This window comes from Chelonoidis abingdonii, chromosome 1, assembly GCF_003597395.2.
Source record: "Chelonoidis abingdonii isolate Lonesome George chromosome 1, CheloAbing_2.0, whole genome shotgun sequence".
NCBI lineage: Eukaryota > Metazoa > Chordata > Testudines > Testudinidae > Chelonoidis > Chelonoidis abingdonii.
In genome coordinates this window covers 252,869,647-252,888,934 of record NC_133769.1, presented here as the reverse complement: position 1 = coordinate 252,888,934, position 19,288 = coordinate 252,869,647, and the positions used below count along the sequence as shown (strand labels likewise).

General features: G+C 43.2%; 1 protein-coding gene across 4 annotated transcripts in view; it reads right to left on the bottom strand.

Annotated features, from left to right (window-relative positions):
• Nucleotides 1-4,671: 4,671 nt before the first annotated feature.
• The window catches only part of MAP4K4 (mitogen-activated protein kinase kinase kinase kinase 4), a 274,266-nt gene continuing 259,649 nt past the window's right edge, over nucleotides 4,672-19,288 (bottom strand). For all 4 annotated transcript variants that reach the window (XM_032793935.2, XM_032793938.2, XM_032793939.2 and 1 more), the window contains 4 exons: nucleotides 18,005-18,154; nucleotides 15,098-15,257; nucleotides 7,936-8,075; nucleotides 4,672-7,740 (listed from right to left, as the gene is read on the bottom strand). In XM_032793935.2, coding sequence (XP_032649826.1) covers nucleotides 7,657-7,740; nucleotides 7,936-8,075; nucleotides 15,098-15,257; nucleotides 18,005-18,154 — 534 coding nt within the window. In that variant the 3' untranslated portion in view covers nucleotides 4,672-7,656. The remainder of the gene's footprint in view (nucleotides 7,741-7,935; nucleotides 8,076-15,097; nucleotides 15,258-18,004; nucleotides 18,155-19,288) is intronic.

Here is a 19,288-nt window from a genome sequence, read left to right as displayed (position 1 = left end):
GAACCTACAGGTGTTCTGTTCACAACTCTGCCAGTATTTGACTACCACCTTTAACAAGCCGCTTAAGTGGCTTGTAGGTTGTGTCAAATTGAGATAGTCCTCACCATAAATACACGCAAGTACTCAAACCCTGGATGTTGTCCACACACAGAGTTAATGAGTCAGATTGATTCCAGCACATGGCAACTGAGTCAGCAAGGGACTGATATGAGAATTTTATTAATAAAATGAAAATATTTGCATTTTACTATGGGCTGGTCAAATTACTGGAAAAATCAAATTTCAACAAAATATTAAAGTTTCTCTTTATAACAATGATGAATTTCCACTTCTGCTTCCTTTTCTGACCAGATCTAAATTAGCAAATAATTTTTAGTCTGAATAAGCCAAAATGCTAGCAATTAGTGAATTTCTTTTTAGTGGAAAGACTCAGTGGTTCGTGTAATGGCTAGTCTGCCATCCTGACGAGGTAACTTTGTTTAGTGGTTAGAGCGCCGGACTATCTAGAAATCTGTTTTATTGCTGATTCTGCCACTGGGAGACCTGGAGCAAATCACTCACCCTCATCTGTGCTTCAACGTCCCCTATTTCAAAAACTAGAATCTTATCAATCATCCCTCATAAGGTTCTCCTGAGAACTGTTGTAAGCAATTGGAGATAAAAGGCTAAGTGTAAAATACTATGAAATTCCCTTACTTTTCTGTGTTTGTTTCAGAGTACTGAACACACTTGAACATGGGTAACCTGGTGTAGGCAAAGGGTATTTAATATATACAGATATGAAATTAAATTTAAACTGAATGTGCCGAAATCCCTTTTTAACTGACAAATGATGCCGAATGACAAGCATGAAGTTGTGAAACAGCATTTCACAGACAGACAGAATAACTAAAGTTTGAGTGGCATAAAGCACAGCTGGAAGAAATTTGATTAGCTTTCCCATGTCACATACTATTTACTCTGTAAAACCACAATAGCCTCCATGTGACTGTTAAACCCAATTTCCTTTTTTTAGTTCAACGGAGGAAAACCCCCTGCCATGTGGCTTTAGCTTCCCATTGGAATGGTACATTTGCATTAAATTAACAGTTTGCTCTTTTAAATAACAGAACCCTCTTCTCCCCATTTTTAATTTTAGACTTGAGATTGGGATGAATTAGAGCAAGACATTGGGGGAGAATAAGAGGGTTGGTGTATTTTAAAAGGAGCTGCCTTCAGGAATTAAATTTATTTGGGCATAAGCTTTTATGGGCTAAACCCCACTTCATTAGATGCATGGAGTGGAAAATACAGTAGGAAGATATATATAACAGTACATAAAAAGATGAAAGTTGCCTTATCCAGTGGGGGATTGAGACTAATCAATTAAAGTGAGCTATCATCAACAGGATGAAAAATCACTTTTGTAGCGGTAATCAGGGTGGCTCATTTCAACAGAAGGGGGAAATTAGCATGGGGAAATTCTGCATAACTGGAATTAGTTTGCAAACTGGACACAATCAAATGAGGCCCAAAGAAAGACTGGGAGTGGATGGGTCACTACAAAAAAACCTGAATTTCCCCATCCTAATTTCCCCCTACTGTTACTCACACCTTCTTGTCAACTGTTTGAAATGAGCCACCCTGATTACCACTACAAAAGTGATCACCCTGTTGATAATAGCCCATTTTAATTGAATTGTCTTGACCCATGTGACACAGTAGGGAGTGGGGTGGATTAACCTGGAAATGTCGTTTAGTTTTACTGGAACTGTCTGCATGGGGGATGGGAAAGCAGGGGATGACTTTAGGCGAGGGACAGTACCTAAGCCTGTAACCTGAGCCAGGAAGCGGGGTGGGGCAAGTCAACACCTTTGCCCGGAAAACTGGACAAAGGGAGAGGGGGAGAGGAGGGGAAGAGAGCCTGCTGGAGGGGTTTTTGGTTTCAGTTTTGGGCTGGCTGGGAAGAGGCAGGGAACCCCAAGTCTGGGGTCTAAAATCCTTGCCCCTCAGAGGAACCTGGCTATGGGATCCTGGTTGTACCTACAAGCCCTGCTTGGAACCGTGCTCCTGTCGTCTAATAAACCTTCTGTTTTACTGGCTGGCTAAGAGTCACAGTAAATCTCAGGACGTGAGGGGGGGGGGAGGCAGGGCCCTGACTCCCTCACACTTCGTGACAACCCCCCACTGGGTAAGGCAACTCCCATCTTTTCATGTACTGTTATATAAATCGTCCTACTGTATTTTCCACTCCATGCATCTGATGAAGTGGGTTTTAGCTCACAAAAGCTTGTGCCCAAATAAATTTGTTAGTCTCTACAGTGCCACAAGGACTCCTTGTTGTTTTTGCTGATACAAACTAACACAGCTACCACTCTGAAACCTCTTCAGGAATTGTTAGCCAAGGCAGCACTTCACACAGAAAGTGACTCTCACAGAGTAGCATTCTGTGTGTCATTGCTAAGTGACATGACCACAAAGAAAACTGAGATTGACGCTACCCTTCCCCTCTCTCCTAATTCCATGATATGTGGCTTCTACAGCAATATCACCTATCCCCCATTCACAGCAATATCAATACACTCAGTTTTAACTCCTTTTATGTCACCTCAGAATGTTGCACTGATGTTTTTAAAATCAAAAGAGGTTCTACATTTTAAGATCTAACGTGATCCTGGGATGGAAATTATCATCATCTTGATGCCAGAGCTCCACCAAAGATGTGCGTGTCCTGGGATCCACCCTTGCTTCCTCAGTTCTCACAGCTACTCTGCAAAACCTGCTCTTTGTACTTTCATCCCTGACATGTACTGCAGTGTTTTCTTTAGATCGGCAGGGAGAGTAATCCCCACTCCCTGGAGCTTACATTCTGGCAAACGAGATATTCTTCTCAAGTTGTCAAATAAGTATTCTCATCATTTAACTTCTGGGACTAAAAAACTGAATGAAAGAAAAAAAAATCAGCCACTCATAAGTAGACAAGATTAGTATTGACAGACATTTCCCTTACGATATTCTTCAAAACTAATACTGAACGAACCATTTGGAATTAAACTGGGTTCTTCTTCACAATGCTGCATGGCAATGTGCCCAGGTGACTTCAAAGCAGCTTGCCAAGGAGATCTGAAAGTTCTGCACTGGTAGTAGAGTTATTCACAGTAACAGAGAGATGAGCGCTACAGTTGACAGTAAAATGGGCTGGTGTTGTGTTAAATGCTAATAGTGGAAATGGAACATATATTATAAGCAAGGTCTCGCGGTTTCTGCAATTTACTCACTGCAGAATCCAGTGTTAAATTTACAGCGTTGCAATGGCTTTTTTGGTTTTTAGCTTTTCCTTTATCTGGCTAACTGCAATTTATTATTTTTATTATTCAATACACTGGTTTTCCTGTGTTATTTTGTGTGGGCCTGATCAACTTGTCCATTTGAATATACACAAGCCCACAAGCCACACAGAAGGATGATATTTGGCTCCCAGCTTTTAAGATTTGTTGGCTTCTTCCTGTGTCTTCCCCACTGCAATTGTGAATTTTTGTCTCCTGTGGAGCATGATGCCTTTCCCTGTTTTTCATCGCCTTTGCTAACACCCAGTAAGTGGGTATCAAATTTGATCACTAGCATTAACCACAATCAGCTGCCCCAATATTAAATATGACAGTCTTTGCCCATGATGAATGCTAACTTGTGTTTAGCATCATTTTAGCTAATGTTCTAAAATTATGTAATTTTCTAATGTAGACAAGCCCTCAAGGCAAATATGCTTGTTTTCTTCTTTGACTGCTTGCCAGTTTCACTGAGGAAATCCTGTAGCTCTGGATCAGGCATTAGGCAAGAGTCAGGTTGAGTGTAGCTAGCAATTAATTTCTTCTGCTACTTTTTGTTGTTATTTAACAGCAGTTCAACTCTAATGTCAAGAGAACAGGGTATCTGTGGGCCTGAACAATTTGCAGAAGCCTTTCCTGTCTACATAAAATGAAAGAAGCACAGAAATATTTTTTTATTAACTTACAACCTATGGCTAGCTTCTACAGCTCAAAAGGAGAGGGAATCCTGAATGCGTGCCTGCTGTGTGAGCACAGACTTCCTGTTTTGGGAGCAGCCTACACAACAAGTCAACTTGTTTAGAACAGGCATTTTCTTTAATCCCCGCTACAGAAAGAAAACAGCGCATGGTGGAAAGCATGAACAGGGTACGGCCAGGACCAGGCAGTGCAAGTGGGAGCTCTATACACTTTTGTCCACTCCTCCCTTACTTACACTTGGTAGGCCTGGACTTCAATGGAGCTATATCATTTATACCTGCTGAGATCTGCCCCTAGATTTCAGTTCACCACACTTGCTTAGTATTACCACTCCCAAAAATCATGAGATTTTAAAAACCACCACCACCATTTTAGGTTCCCCTTGAGTGTCTTCTGAGCCTTTGGGTGCAACTGATTTACATTTTTAAGCTTTTGAACACAATCATGAGGACCAAAAATTAAAACCACAAACTAGAAAGCTGAGACTCTCATGAAATTATTTGGCTCCAGGAGCTGAGGCTTAAATAAAAATACCAAATATTGCTGAACTTGCAGTAAAATCATGAGATTTGGTAACGTTGCTTTTTCTCACCTTCAGTGAAATAAGGCAGTAAACACCTTGGCTCTTCAGGACCAGAAAAATGTTTAAAATACTTTCCACATCCAGTAGGTGTCATTTTGACTTTATTTAAGGAAAAATGGGGAAAAAAACAGTAATATCCATAATACACAGAAGACAAGTTAGATAGCACTGCAAAAAAAACAGCTGAGTGTTTACTTGTCACCAGTCTGCTTTGCAGCTCTATAATTAGTAATTTTAATGCAGTTTGTCATTTGTATTATCGTTTAGCATCTTTATAATCAGCAGAGTTTGGGGTTATAAGTCACAAAAAGTCTACTATTACTAATATGAAAAACTAAAAAAACCCACAAAAATCACTTTCAAATAAACCATAAATATGTGATGCACATTAGTGTAACAAAACCATTTTTGTAAACATTTTCTCCAACATAACATGTGCATAAGATAAAAATAAAACACTGCAGTCAGACAGTTAGGGTTACTTTGACAAAGATACAGAAGGTATTACTTATTAAAGCTTAGAACTAAACCTAGGAGCTTTTTTTCTGCTCTTACAAAAGCACTGTTTAAAGAGTCCAATGTTCTAGATGTAGTGGTTTTGTAACACTGTTTTTAGTCGTAGTTTGGGCACCCTTGGCACTTCTGTGGAGGCAGAAGCTGCCATCCAGCAGTTCCAGTGAATGAGTGTCCCTCTGGAAGTACAGGAACTTCAAAAGCACATATCCTTAACCTGGGGAATCCCTGGAACATTCTCATGTACATGAATCGTATTGATTTCCAAGGTAGTTATGTGAGGTGGGGACAAGAACTAAATCCATTTTAACTACACAGCGCTGTAAGAATTAAAACCATGCAGAATGACATTGAATTGATCAGTGTCAGCTAATTATGCTACAGGGCCATCTCATGATTACATCCATGTCTATGATTATATCGGACTTCTGAGTCCCTTTAGTTCATTATAGTACAGAGACCTGATAACTCTTCTGGTTGATTGTAACAGATACCAAAGAAATGTGTCCCCACCCTTGACCTTCAGCGCTATCCAAAAGTCAAACAATTTAAAAAAATATTTCTAAGTACTCTTCTGCCAGCAAATGTAAGGCTTTCTTGATGTGTGTGTGTGTGTGTGTGTGTGTATGTGTGTGTGTACACCAGCTCCCTTTTAAACTGTGTCTGATGTTGAAAGGAGAACTTTCAGCAAAAACGCTGATTAGATTAGAAGAATTTACAGCAGTCAGGGTTGATGCCAAAAGAAGGGTTCATCGAGCAAAACACTTGCCCAGTTGGTGCTGTTACTGTTAAAGCAATCAAGTGACCAGTCACTTGAACAATCATTCAATCTGTTTGATTAAAGAATGTTTAAAAAGCCCTACCTGTCATGCAATGAAAGTGAACTAAGCACAGCAGAAGACAAAGCCCGTGAAACACTGAGAGCCTGTTCACTGAATGAACAGCTTAAGGCAGCTGTCAACAAAGTACCCCACCAAAACAAATAAAATAAAATAAAATAAAAATGGTTGACTCCTGACATTGTGCATTATTACATCACCAACAGATTATTATACACAAGATTTCTCAAGTAATGAACATGTAGCCATTAAACAAATTATTACTCTTGAGACATTTATTACAAATGTCAGAAACTTATTCATAAAATAAAACTGACTTTAAAAAAAATGGGGGGGGGAGCCAGAGCTGGGATCTTACACCTAAACACAAGTATATGCTGTTTTATGAATAAGCAGTATTAACTACATTCTTAAAATAGTTTTAGTGCATTGCATTCTTAGAAAAGAAAAACATCACCTCCCCAAAATGTTTCCTACAACATTTAACAGTTTATAGAACTAGACTAGTTATTGTTACCTGCCTGTTACTAAGCCCACAGGTTAGAAGAGTGAAACCTCTGGTTTTAGGCTAAATTCATCAATCTTCCATTACGGATGAAGTTGATTTCCAAACTTAGTAAGCAATTACATTAGTCAGTGTCTCATTGCCATAAGGCTATTTCAACCATCTCAGTGGACTATTCTCTTCTTCTGCTGAAACTTGCTACAAAATAACAGTCAAACCTTTCATCTGGTAGTTTTGGTATTAAGATTAAATTAGACATTAATGGTTTTTCCTCTAAAAATGTATAAACTAAACCACCTCTTTTATGCATTAAAAACAATGAGGTAGGCACAAAAAATAAACATACGTTGTTTGGAATTTTTTTTTTTTTTTTTCATTCTGCAAGCGCAGACTGTGGTAAAACTGTTGTTGCACTTCTAGGTTTAAACAAAAATTAAACCTTTAACTGAGGCAGTGCTAATACTGTGACATCACCAAGTTCTGTCTTAACACAGAATCATTCTAGAAAATGAACAAACTTTTTATCATCTGCACATTTCAGGCAAAACCTGGTACACCGAAAAATGACTAAGCTCTTGGCCAGGCCAAAATAAAACCAACCAACCAAAACCAAGCATTCCATCACCCCCCACCCTGATCCCAAAAAAGAAGTTATCCTAGCCACTGCGTCGTTCACATTTTATAAATATTAACTTCTTAAAACCTGCACCTTCCTCTTTGTCCACATATTGTCACATTACAAAAAAGAAATGTCAATTAAATACATTGTTTAACATTACTAGATTAGATCTGCCCTCTGCTTCAGCAAGACTGACTCTCACCACCATGTCACCTTCTCTTGCCTGCCTCCTGCCAAATCAACAACATGTTCACGATGAGCCTCTCTCTTTTCACACTAACAAATGGAGTCATTCAAAGCCTAGGTATTCTGGAGCTGAAGGGGTGGGGAGCAGGGAAAAGACCTGTTGCTTTCTAGTGTGATCCCAAATCTCAAAGACTTATAGCACCTGATGGTAATATCTTTACAGCACCAGCTGCATTGCAGCCTCAGTTTAAAAACTTAAAGAAACCTAACACTAGTGATGCCCGCACACACATTCAGATGGAGTGCTTGCATCAGTGCAGGTCTGTACTCCAGTTACTAATAATTCCAAGTTATGAGGATCTCCAAGACTCTGGATGTCAGCAATCCTTTGTCAAATCACATGGCTTCTACCAGCTCAGAAGAGAAGTCCTGCCTAGGGTCATGAAATAAACTTGACTGCTTCCACCAGACCGTACAGAAGCAAAGAAAACCTGTGAAGAAAGAGACAAAAACTATTTACAATGGTAGCCAAGCGTTCAGATTACCTGCTTGCTCATCAAAGTCTGATGAGTAAGAAAGAAAGCAGAAATTTGTGTTAAGCTTTAATGTTCAAGATATTTATAAGGCAATTAAAGAACATGGTGTAACTGAAAGCAAGAAATTGCAAGCAAAAAAGAAAAGGATACCTTGTCATTCCGTTCACATAAGAACTTGAGTCTTTGTGCCCTTTTGTGCATGAACACACCGTCCAAGTGCCCGGTTTCTACTGATCGTATCTCAATAGCCTTTTCTCCCCAGCCCATAATCTGATTGGATCGAATGTATGCTATAGAAACAAACAAAAAAACACCATGTATTAAAGAGCAACATACAGCAATTGTAAAACCCTCTATCTTAAAGGTGGCCTGCGAAGAAAAAAAAATTACCTTTTTATTTTTTGTAAGTAATTCTTTATGATGCATAAGAGAACAGTTTAATTTTTATTTTATTTTTTTAAATAAAGAGAAAGGAGGTGGTGGTGGTAGTTTTTTTTTTTTCTTTCCCCTACCAAAAGTATCCTTTTTGCTGGAGTATTCATTGGACGACTAAAGTGAAAATGGAAGCTTTCACAACTCTCAATTAAATGGGTTGAGTGTTCAGTTTTACACAGAGCTTTTCTCCTAAGTGTTGCCAGCAGATAGGGTTAATTAGATGTAGGCAATAATGAAAAAACAGAACAAGATTTAAATGGAGTAAAATCCTTTCCCTTCTTAACTGCCCAAGTTTCAGTTATGTCTCTTGTGGTGTTATAATTCCACTAATTATAATTCTCCTCCAAGGAATTTGCCAGCAAAAACAGAAATTGATACAAGGGGGAAAATTGCTCATGTAAAAAACAAGTCTTTTATAGCTGGCATATTTTGTGAAGAAGTTTCTTCCATTCTGAAAAATTCTACTAGTTTGAAAGATATTCTCTGTATTTTATATGGGACCACGGTATAGTAAAAGCTTTGTTATCCAGCACGTTGGGGGAGTGAGTGACTGAGTGAATGTGCGCGTGCCAGTAAATCAAAAATTCCAGTTAGCTAAGAGGGAGGGAGTTTGGGTGTGGAAGGGGGCAAGGGTAGGGGTGCAGGAGGGAGTTTGGGAATAGGAGGGGGCTCGGGTGGGGAGTTGGGGTGCGGGAGAGGTTTCAGCGTGCTGGATCCAGGCGGCACTCACCTTGGGCGGCTCCCTGCAAGCAGCGACATGTCTGGAGAGGCCCACCCAGGCGGCTCTGTGTGCTGCCTCTGCCTGCAGGCACCGCCCCTGCAACTCCCATTGGCCGTGGTCCCCAGCCAGCGGGAACTGCAGAGCAAGAGCTTGGGGTGGGGCAGCGGCAGCGCACAGAACCCCCATGGTCATTCCTCCACCAAGGAGCATTGACTGTGGCCAATGGGAATTGCTGGGGGTGGCACCTGCGGGAAGATGCAGTGCACAGAGCCACCTGGCTGTGCCTCTCCAGATATATCGCTGTTTGTAGGGAGCCGTCTAAGGTGAGCGCAACCCAGATCCAGCACCCTGAAACCCCTCCTGTGCCTCAAACCCCTGCCCTGGGCCCCCTCCTGCAGCCAAACTCCCTCACAGAGCCCACGCCCCACACCCGCTCCCAAAATATCCGTTTAAAGGGCATTCCAGTGTGTAAAGTGCCGGATAATGCAGCTTCTCCTGGAACTTTCAAAGTGCAACTGTACGTCTCCTTTCCATCATCATAAAGCAGCAAAATAGGACGCTTTCTTCTTTGAATGTCACCTCTAATCTCCATTAGCTAAAGAGCTTGGTATTAGCAGAAGGAAAAGAATTCTTGTAGTAGTTCAGTAATTACTACTGGGATGCAGTGAAATCTCAAAAAGAAAAAGCTGTCATTATAAAAACGTACAGTCAACAGATAATCCAGATGTTATTCTGATGAGCTCTAACAAAGATAAATGGAAGTTACTTACTGTAACTGGAGGTTCTTTGAGATGCGTAGTCCCTATCTGTATTCCACACATGGGTACACATATGCGTCATGCGCCTGAGTCCGGAAATTCTTCAAAGCAGTGTCTATTGACCCATAAATGTGCAGTAGTGCCCCTTGCGCTCCCATCCAAGGGCATAAAAGGCAGTGCCGGTCGACACCACTCCAGTTCTTCTTACCACAACCCAACCGGATCCCAAGCAGAAGGGATGGAGGGCAGGTAGTGGAATACAGATGGGGACCACACATCACAAAGAACCTCCAGTTACAGCAAAGTAACCTCCGTTGTTTCTTCAAGTGATGGTCCCTGGGTGTCACATAGGTGACTGGCAAGCAGTGTTCAAACTGGGGGAGGGTGCGAGGAGGGGGGCAGCAGAGATGCTTGTAGTACTGCCACTCCTACGGTTGCATCTGCAGTCGCTGCTTGGACTAGAGCGTACTACATCAAGAACACTTCAAGTTGCTGCCCTGCAATGGAACGTACCATAAGGATGCTGAGGAAGCAGCTTGTGCTCATAGTGAGTGAGCTATTACACTCCCAGGAGGGGAAATTTTTGCTATTTTGTAGCATTCTAAGATGCATCCCAAAACCCACTTGGAAATCCTTTGGGAGAATATGGCTTGCCCACACGATCTTTCTGCTATGGTAGTGATTTTTAACCTGTGGTCTGTAGACCCTTGGGGGTCTGCAGACTATGTCTAAGATTTCCAAAGAAACCTGCACCTCCATTCAACATTTTTTAGGGAACCGCAAATGAAAAAAGGTTGAAAACTACTGTGCAATGGCAATAAAGAATCCTGGAGATCTAATGGGTTTGGTTCTCTGCTGGTAGAATGCAAGGGCATGCCTGACATCAAGGGAGTGAAGTCTCTTATCTTCAGAAGAAACATGGTGTTTGGGGAAAAAATACAGGTAACTATTGGCTGACTGATATGGAACTCAGAAACAATCTTGGGAAGAAATTTTGGGTGTGACCTAAAGGGAATCTTCTTTTTGTGAAACATTGTATAGGGAGGGTCTGCCAAAATGGCTCCTAGTTCAATGACCCTTCTTGCTGAAGTGATGGCCACTAAGGTGGTCATGGCACATGTTGCCATAGGTTTGAAAGGCAAACCTGTGAGTGTCAATAGGACAAGGTTAAGGTCCCATTGAGGCACAAGTTTAAAGACCGGTGGGAAGGTTCTGATCAAGCTCTTCATAAAGTGCACAGTTGCCGGGTGGTAAAGACAGGGGGAGGAAAGCACTAATCGCTGCTAAGTGTACACACAGCAAACTAAGGACTAGACCTGCAGTCTTAGAGGAGAGGAGATAGCCTAGGCTAACTGGAGTACTTGCAGTATCTAGTGAATGTTGGCGGAGGCGTGCCCAGGCCAAATAGCCCTTACATTTAGCTAGGTAGCAGGCTCTAGCCCAGGTGTAGGTAAACTTTTTGGCCTGAGGGCCACATTGGGTTTTGTAAATTGTGTGGTGGGCCAGTTAGGGGAGGGTGTTGTGGCTCGGCCCCACCTCCTATCTGTCCCCCCTCCGCCCCGGGACTCCTGCCCCATCCAACCACCCCTGTTCCCTGAGGTCCCCTCTGGGACTCCTGCCCCATCCCCAAACACACTCCGCTCTCTGTCCCCTGGCTGCCCCCAGACACTTGCCGCACCATCCAACCCCCCCTCTCATTCCTGACTGCCCCTCGGGACCCCTGCCCCATCCAACCACCCCTTCTCCCTGTCCCCTGACTGCCCCCGGAACCCATGCCCCTGAGTGCCCCCTGCCGCCCCATCTAACCCCCCATCCTTCCAGACTGCTCCCTGCTGCCCCGTCCAACCCTCCCACCTTCCTGACTGCCCCTGCTGCCCCATCCAACCCACCTGCTCCCGACTGCCCCCTGCCCCCCCNTACCACGCTTCCTGGAGCACTGGTGGCTGGCCACGCTGCTGCTGCTGCCGCTGCCACTAGGACCCCTGCCCCCATTCAACCCTGTTTCACCCCCGACCACCATCCACACCCCCACACCTTGATCACCACCCCGAACTCCCCTGCCCTTTATCTTACCACGCTTCCTGGAGCACTGGTGGCTGGCCACGCTGCTGCTGCTGCCGCTGCCACTACCACCACGCAGCACAGAGCACCGGCTGGGCTCTGCAGCTGCGCTGCCCCAGCAGCTCACAGCCCCACCACCCAGAGCGTTGCGCCGGCGGTGGAGCAAGCGAGCTCAGGCTACAGGGGTGGGGGGACAGCAGGGGAAGGGCCAGGTTCTAGCCTCCTGGACCAGGAGCTTGGGGGCCGGGCAGGATGGTTCCGTGGGCTGGATGTGGCCCGCGGGCCGTAGTTTGCCCACCCCTGCTCTAGTAGAATCCTTTCTACTTGGGTTAAGGATTTCCTGAACAGGGGCAAAGCATGACCATTCTGTTTCTGATGCCTATCTAAATACCAGGCCATGAGGTGGAGTGCCCAGGTTGGGGTGCTTGATCCCCCCCCTCCCCCCCCCGTGTCCTGGGTTAGGAAATCCATAAATGGGCAGATCCTGATAGGCTTGTGTACAGACATTGTTACAAGTTCCGTGAACCAGACCTGTCTGATCAGGAGGGTGCTAGGAGGATGATGGTGGCTCTGTCACAATGGCTCTTTCCTATGAGCAGCAGTAGCAAGATGGGCAGAAAGGCATATCTGAGGCAATCTGTCCAGGAGAGCGTCACCCTTGGAATCACAAACCATGGCCCCCCGGAACAATACAGGAGAAGTTTTCTGTTTGGCCGGGAGGCAAAGAGGTCCCATAATAGAGTACCACGTTGCATAAATATCTTGGCTAGGACTGTGTCATGGATCTCCCATTCGTAGTCTGCAGAGAAACTTCTGCTTAGTTTGTCAGCTAGGGAGTTGTGTACACCTGGGAAGTAAGCAGCTTGTATCGTGACGTAGTTTCTGATGCACCAGTTCCAATATCTGTCTGCTTCTAGGCAGAAATGAGATCTCTCTCCGCCCTGTTTGTTTACATACAACACCATGGTGATATTGCCTGGTATTATCTGTACATGGAACAAGCATATGAGGGGAAGGAAGGCCTTGCATGCAAGGTGGACCAACCTCAGTTCTAGCAAATTTATACGCAGACTGGTCTCTTGTGGAGTCCAAGTAACCTGAACACTGTGGCAGTCCAGGTGAGCGCCCCATCCCATAAGAGAGGTCTCTGTCAAAATGGTGGCTCTTAGTATGGGACAGCTGAAAGGAGTCCCCACCATGACTTTGATTGGTTTGACCACCAAGCGAGGGAGGGCGAGAACAGTCACCTTAGAGTCGATGCAGTCCCTCTTTAGCCAGTAAGTCAAGTAGAGCCAAGCTTGCAGACACTGCAAGTGGAATCTGGGGAACAGCATCACATAGATTCTTGCTGTTGGGCCACATGTGACACTGTGCACTGTAGTATGCCTTTTGCAGGTGAGGCAGTAAATCAGGTTGTTCATCATGTGAAATTTGCCTGCGAAGAAGAATGCTCTCGCAGGAACTGAGTCCAGTAGAGCTCCTATAAAGTTTATGGTCCTTGTGGGTGACAAATCAGACTTTTCTCCACTTATACAAATGTCTTGTCTAACAAGATGTTGTTCAAGAGATCCTGTCATTATCGGCCTACCAGGAGCCAGCTGACCAGATATGAGAACACTGTATAGCCCTGGTGCCTAATCTGGGCTACTACCACAGAGAAAACTCTCATGAATATCCTGGGTGCAATGGTGAGTCCAAAAGGGAGGACCTGAAACTGGTAGTATTCTTCTCTCACCATGAAACGCAGAAAATTCTTGTGGGATGGGTGAATGTCCATGTGGAAACATGCCTCCTTCATGTGAAGAGCTGCAAACCACATCCCTTCCTGAAGGGAGGAGCTTATAGATGCCAGAGTAATCATCCTGAATTTCACCTTTCAGATAATGATGTTTAGTTGCTGAAGGTCCTTGGTAGGTTTCCACTCCCACTCCCTTTTCTGAGGATTAGGAAATATGGGAAAGTAGAACTCTCTCCCTTGGTACTGAGGTAGGACATGTATCGTCCCCCTGTATAAAAGAGATTCCGCCTTCTGATGAAGAATCAATTGGTGCGAGTAGTCCCCAAAGGGAGACTGGGAAGGGCGTTTGTAAGAAGGGAAGGAGACAAACTTTGTGGAATATCCCTGATAATCTCCAGGACCTAACTGGTGATCCAGCTGTGGGCAAAGTGCATGAGGCGGCCCCTAAAGCTGACAGCAGGAGAAGTGGTTGGCCTTCCTTTGAGGAATTTCTGGACTTGGGCGCATGACTTGCACGCATACCCACGTGTGGAATACACAGAGGGATCATCAGGCAAAGAAGATCAAAGGATTTAATAAGGAAAAAAGGAGCTGCCTCTGGTTTGTGGATGTATTTTCAATAGAAAAATAAAATTATGATTTAGCAGCTCTTAGCAAGGATGTCCTAAAATGTTAAGTCTCAAATATTTAATAGCACTCCCATTTCATACAAAAACATATTTAACTGTTAATTTATAGGGGAATTAAATTACATAACTTGCTATGGTATAAGGATATTTACCATAATAATGAACTTTTTATTTATTTAGGGTTTTTGTGGAGGGGAGGAGGGGAAGAAGAGGAGGGCAATCTGACTACTAACACATCATCTTAAAATCACTAAACAAGGTCTTCAGTTGGTGTAAATTCTCATTGCTCCAATTGAAGTCAATGGAGCTATGACCGTTTATATAAGTTGAGAATCTGGCCCCTAACATTTACAGAACAAACAGTAGGGGCCCAATCCAATTCTCACTGAAGTTAGTTCAAGTCTCTCCATTTACTTTAATGGGAATTAGTCTGGCGTTAACTGTCACAGAAAGCAATGTGGTAGGTCATCATGGTATGAGACATTTTGTCTCATTAAAAGTGCCTCCTCTATACTTTAGGTAACTATGGTAATTTAAAAATATTTTTAATATACAATACTTTACTGCTTATGACCACAGTAAGACTATCAAATCACATATAAGCCTATTATCAATTAAGAAATCTCTCAAAATAATACCAGCCCAAATCCCTTTAGAAATGCAGGTTATCACAACTTAGCAAAAATATATCTATTTTCAGCAGGCTACTAGGAACGTTATGCTCAATAAGCTATTTTGTTTACCCCAGTACTCCACAACATGCATGTGGACTGCAGGGACATGCTGGCCACCACTTCCCACAGCTCCCATTGGCTGGGAACAGCAAACTGTGGCCACTGGGAGCTGTGGCGGACATTGAACATAAACAAAATGTCTCGCGGCCCACCAGCAGGTCACTGTGATGGGCCACGTCCTGAAGGTTGCCAACCCCTGCTTTACAGGTTACGTTTGATTCTCACAGGATACATACCAACTGATGTGGGCATCTCTCCCCACTGCAGAACCACATCTTTGGTGATCCTCCCATAGGTATTAACATAAACCCCTTCATCTTCATAGCAAACCAGCAGCTCCATCCCATCGGTGTTTGGGAGAATAATGATTGCGTGTGGTTGGATGCTGCTCTGGATCTACAGAAGCAAAACAAAAGCAAAGATACTGTTTTTCACATGAGCTGCTCCAGTACACAGGGCTGGCTACCTTTTGTTTTAAAGCAGCCCATGATGAGGTAAGGGCTCTTAGGAGACGTATATCAATATCTAAGTCCCATCGAACTGTCATCTCCAGAATATTTGACTGACCAGTTCTATTGTATGACCTATAGTGACTCATTCATTAGTCTGCGGTTGAGATTTTCAGTGCTGACTGAGCTACACGGTAAGACGGCAATGCAAGCCAAAGCACAGAGCACTGGACTGGGACTCTAGAGACCGAGTTGTATTCCCAGTTCTGCCATTCACTTGCTGTGAGACCTTGCGCAAGTCACTTCACCTCCCTGTCCTTCTGTGAGCACGCTCACCACTTATCTAGTTAGACTGTAAGCACTTTAGGGCAGGGATGATGATCTCTGATGGTATGTTTGTACAGTGCATAGGACACGGAGGCCCGGGTCTTGGTTGGGACCCCTACATGCAAATAAAAATAATATAGTCAGGTGATCTTTAAGACCCATAAAATACCAAATCTTCAAGCTATTACCAGTTTATATTTAATTCCTGATGTCATTTTATTTCATTTCTGAAATTTAATTTTCTCAGTGCACCAGCTGCTCTGTAATTGCCTGTGTCTACTGCAATAAAATGATAATTCCTTTTTTTTTTATTATTATTATTTTTATTTTTTTAATAATTCTGGTCAATTCATTTTAAGGGAAGAAAAGAAAAACTAAAATCAGAAATGTTTCTACTAATGACTTCGAAGTGGACTTGATTAATAATTCTAGAGTATACATATGAAGGAATTATGAAATTCACTATTTTTTTTCTAAATTGATATAAGACTAGCTATAGCTATATAGTCTATTATGATCCTGTTTTTGTTCTCTCTGTAGCAGGGCTTCATGTCTGCAAGTCTTGAACTCTTACCAATAGAAAGCTTCTAAGGCAGAAATGTATTGAACTGCTTTACTTTTTTTTCTTTTAAGTTAAAAAAAAGTTTGTCTTGCAAAGAAAACCAAGAGCACACAACAAAACCTACAACAGAATTCCACTCCCACACAGAACTGTCCTTAAAAACTATCAATGACGGTAACGGACGCCTCCTCTTTTAGCCTTGTCCTGCTTAGGCTGTGTGAGTGGCCTCAGGGAGCTGTTGCCCTGCTCTCCCTCATCTCTCCTCCCACCTGATGGTGTTCTCACCATTGTTTCAGGCTAGCTGGGACTGTGTTTTTGCCACATATCAAAGGTCACTCCTCTTGCAGTTATCTGCTTCCAAAGATTTTTTTTTGTCAATATGGTCACATATTTATACTCTACCAACCCTTTTGAGTTTGTGTTTTTTTAAATGTAAGATCTCGTATATGTTCGGATATAGGATAGTTTTATATCTTTTACACCAGCGGTTCTTAACCAGGGGTATTCAGAGGTCTTCCAAGGGGTACATCAACTCATCTAGATCAGTTTTTAGAGTAGTAGCTGTGTGGATGGGCAATTGCACAAAGTAAAACTATTTCCCCACGCTTATCTTTCCCCTCCCTACAGCTCCTTATATTTCCTTGTCAATTGTTGGAAATGGGCCATTTTCATTACCACTACAAACAGTTATTCTTCTCTCCTGCTGATAACAGCTCACCTTAACTGATCACTCTCCTTATAGTTTCATGTTCCCTGTGTATATATATCTTCCTTCTGTATTTTCCGCTACACGCATCCAATGAAGTGAGCTGTAGCCCACGAAAGCTCATGCTCAAATAAATTTGTTAGTCTCTAGGGTGCCACAAGTACTCCTGTTCTTTCATCTAGATCAGTGTTTCTCAACCTGGGGATTGCAACCCCTGGGGGGTCATGGAATAGGTTTAGGAGGGCTGCAAGTGCAAGGCCGACATTAAGGGATGACAAGCAGAGCAAATGCTGGGGTTCCATACCATCGGAGGCCCCAAAGAGCTAAGATACATGCTCAGCCCTGCTGCCTGGGGCTCAGGCTTCAGACAAGACTCACAAGTGAACAACAGGCTCAAGCATCACACGGAAATGTAAGCACAATACTTATATTCCAATCAATTTATTTTACCATTATATGGTGAAAATGAGAAAGTAAGCAATTTATCAGTAATAGCGTGCTGTGACACTTTTGTATTTTTATGTCTGATTTTATAAGTAAGCAGTTTTTAAGTGAGGTGAAACTTGGTGTGTGCAAGACAAATCAGACTCCTGAAAGGGGTAAAGTAGTCTGGAAAGGTTGAGAGCCACTGTTTTTACACAACATCTGTTTTAACAATTTTCATTCTTGCTGTAAGACATGTTAACCCCCACAAGGCCTGAACTAGCAAGCCCTCAAGATCTTGAATTAAGTCTGTTAACTGTATTATTTTGAGCACGCATTAAGACTGGTATTAACAAAATATGTTTTGTACCTAGTACTTAGAGGAAATGTTCTATGAAGAAAAAGAGGTTTAGGATTTTTTTATTTGTGGGTTTGGGGATTATTTTTTTTTAATTTTTTTTTTTTAAGTGTAAGATTCTCTTATAACTAACCCACAAGTGATAATCACAATTTCAGAAGTTAGAAAAACATAGTGAAGGGAATAGATGACTTTTCTCCATAGTTGCTCTCGGTATGATTGTACCACAGCATCTGAACACCTGTATATCTTTTCAATGTGAAGTAAGTGGAAAAAACCCTAAGAAATAAAAATCCCATACTGAGCCACAATTCTTACATGCGTTGGCAGATAAATATCATAGACGGATCCTGAGTCCACATCAACAGCATGGAATCCAGCACAGGAACCATAGATCACCTTCAGCCTCTGACCTTCCTCTACAGTTAGATCCACCAGCAATGGCTTATGTACCAATTCTCCAAATGACTGCAAGACAGTAATTAAAAGGGGTTGTCAGATCTACATCTCTGCTTACCACACAACACTGAGATGGGAGTCCTTAAAACATGCTTATAACACACACACACACGGGCAGCTTGCGCCTGCAAAGTCATCACACTTGATCCAGCAGCGTGGTTAAGCACATGCCTTTACAGATGTGAGGCATTCCACTGAGTTTAAGCTCCTGCTTATGTGCTTTGCTGAACTGGAGGTCAGAATATTCATATCTGTGCAGGATTCAGCCATATTACATTATGACCTAAACCAACTTCCCTGGACTAAAAAAGCAAAAATAAAAAGTAATCATCAAGACACGTTAAACTCCTTTAGTATGTTTTTAATTTGTAAGTGACCATCTCAACTTCCGCACAACAGTTTGTGTAGAGTGCAGTGTGGTCTCCTGCTGGGCCCAAGTGGGCGGAGCCAGACCTGCCTCACCCCTCCAACCAGAAGTGGGTCACCGGAACAGGAAGTATAAAAGGCAGAGCCTCTGGCTCACTTGGAGCCAGGACACCGAGGGAGACAGACATGTCCTGCTCGCTCCAGCCTGCCAACTCTGTGGCTGAGCCATGCGACCCCCTGTCCGCCAGGGAACTGGTGTCTGCTGTGGACCTGCCAGGGCTACCACTGGCCACCTAGCTGGAGGAGACAAAGATACCTGTGGTTTCAGGTACACCCTGAGAGGAAGGAAGGAAGTGGCCCAGCGACAGCCAACTTCAGTCTGGCTGTAGCACTGCTTGAAGCATGGTAGGCATGTTGCAGCTGGAATCCCCGCTGAACCAGTGGCAGATCACTCTGCCCTCGTTAGGGCCCTAGGTCAGGGCATGGTGGAGTAGGGTGGATCCCCTGAGTGGAAGCCTCCCCTTGCCAGGTCAAAAGGCCTAAGTTTGTCAGTTGTCCACTGGAACTAGGACACCCGACCCTTGGGTTTTTTCGCTATGGCCCTAATCAAAGGCCCAGAACTAACTGGTTTCAGAGAGGTAGCCATGGTAGTCTGTATCAGCAAAAAGAACGAGGAGTACTTGTGGTACCTTAGAGACTAACACATTTATTTGACCAAATAAATGTGTTAGTCTCTAAGGTGCCAAAAGGACTCCTCGTTCTTTTTCCAGAACTAAC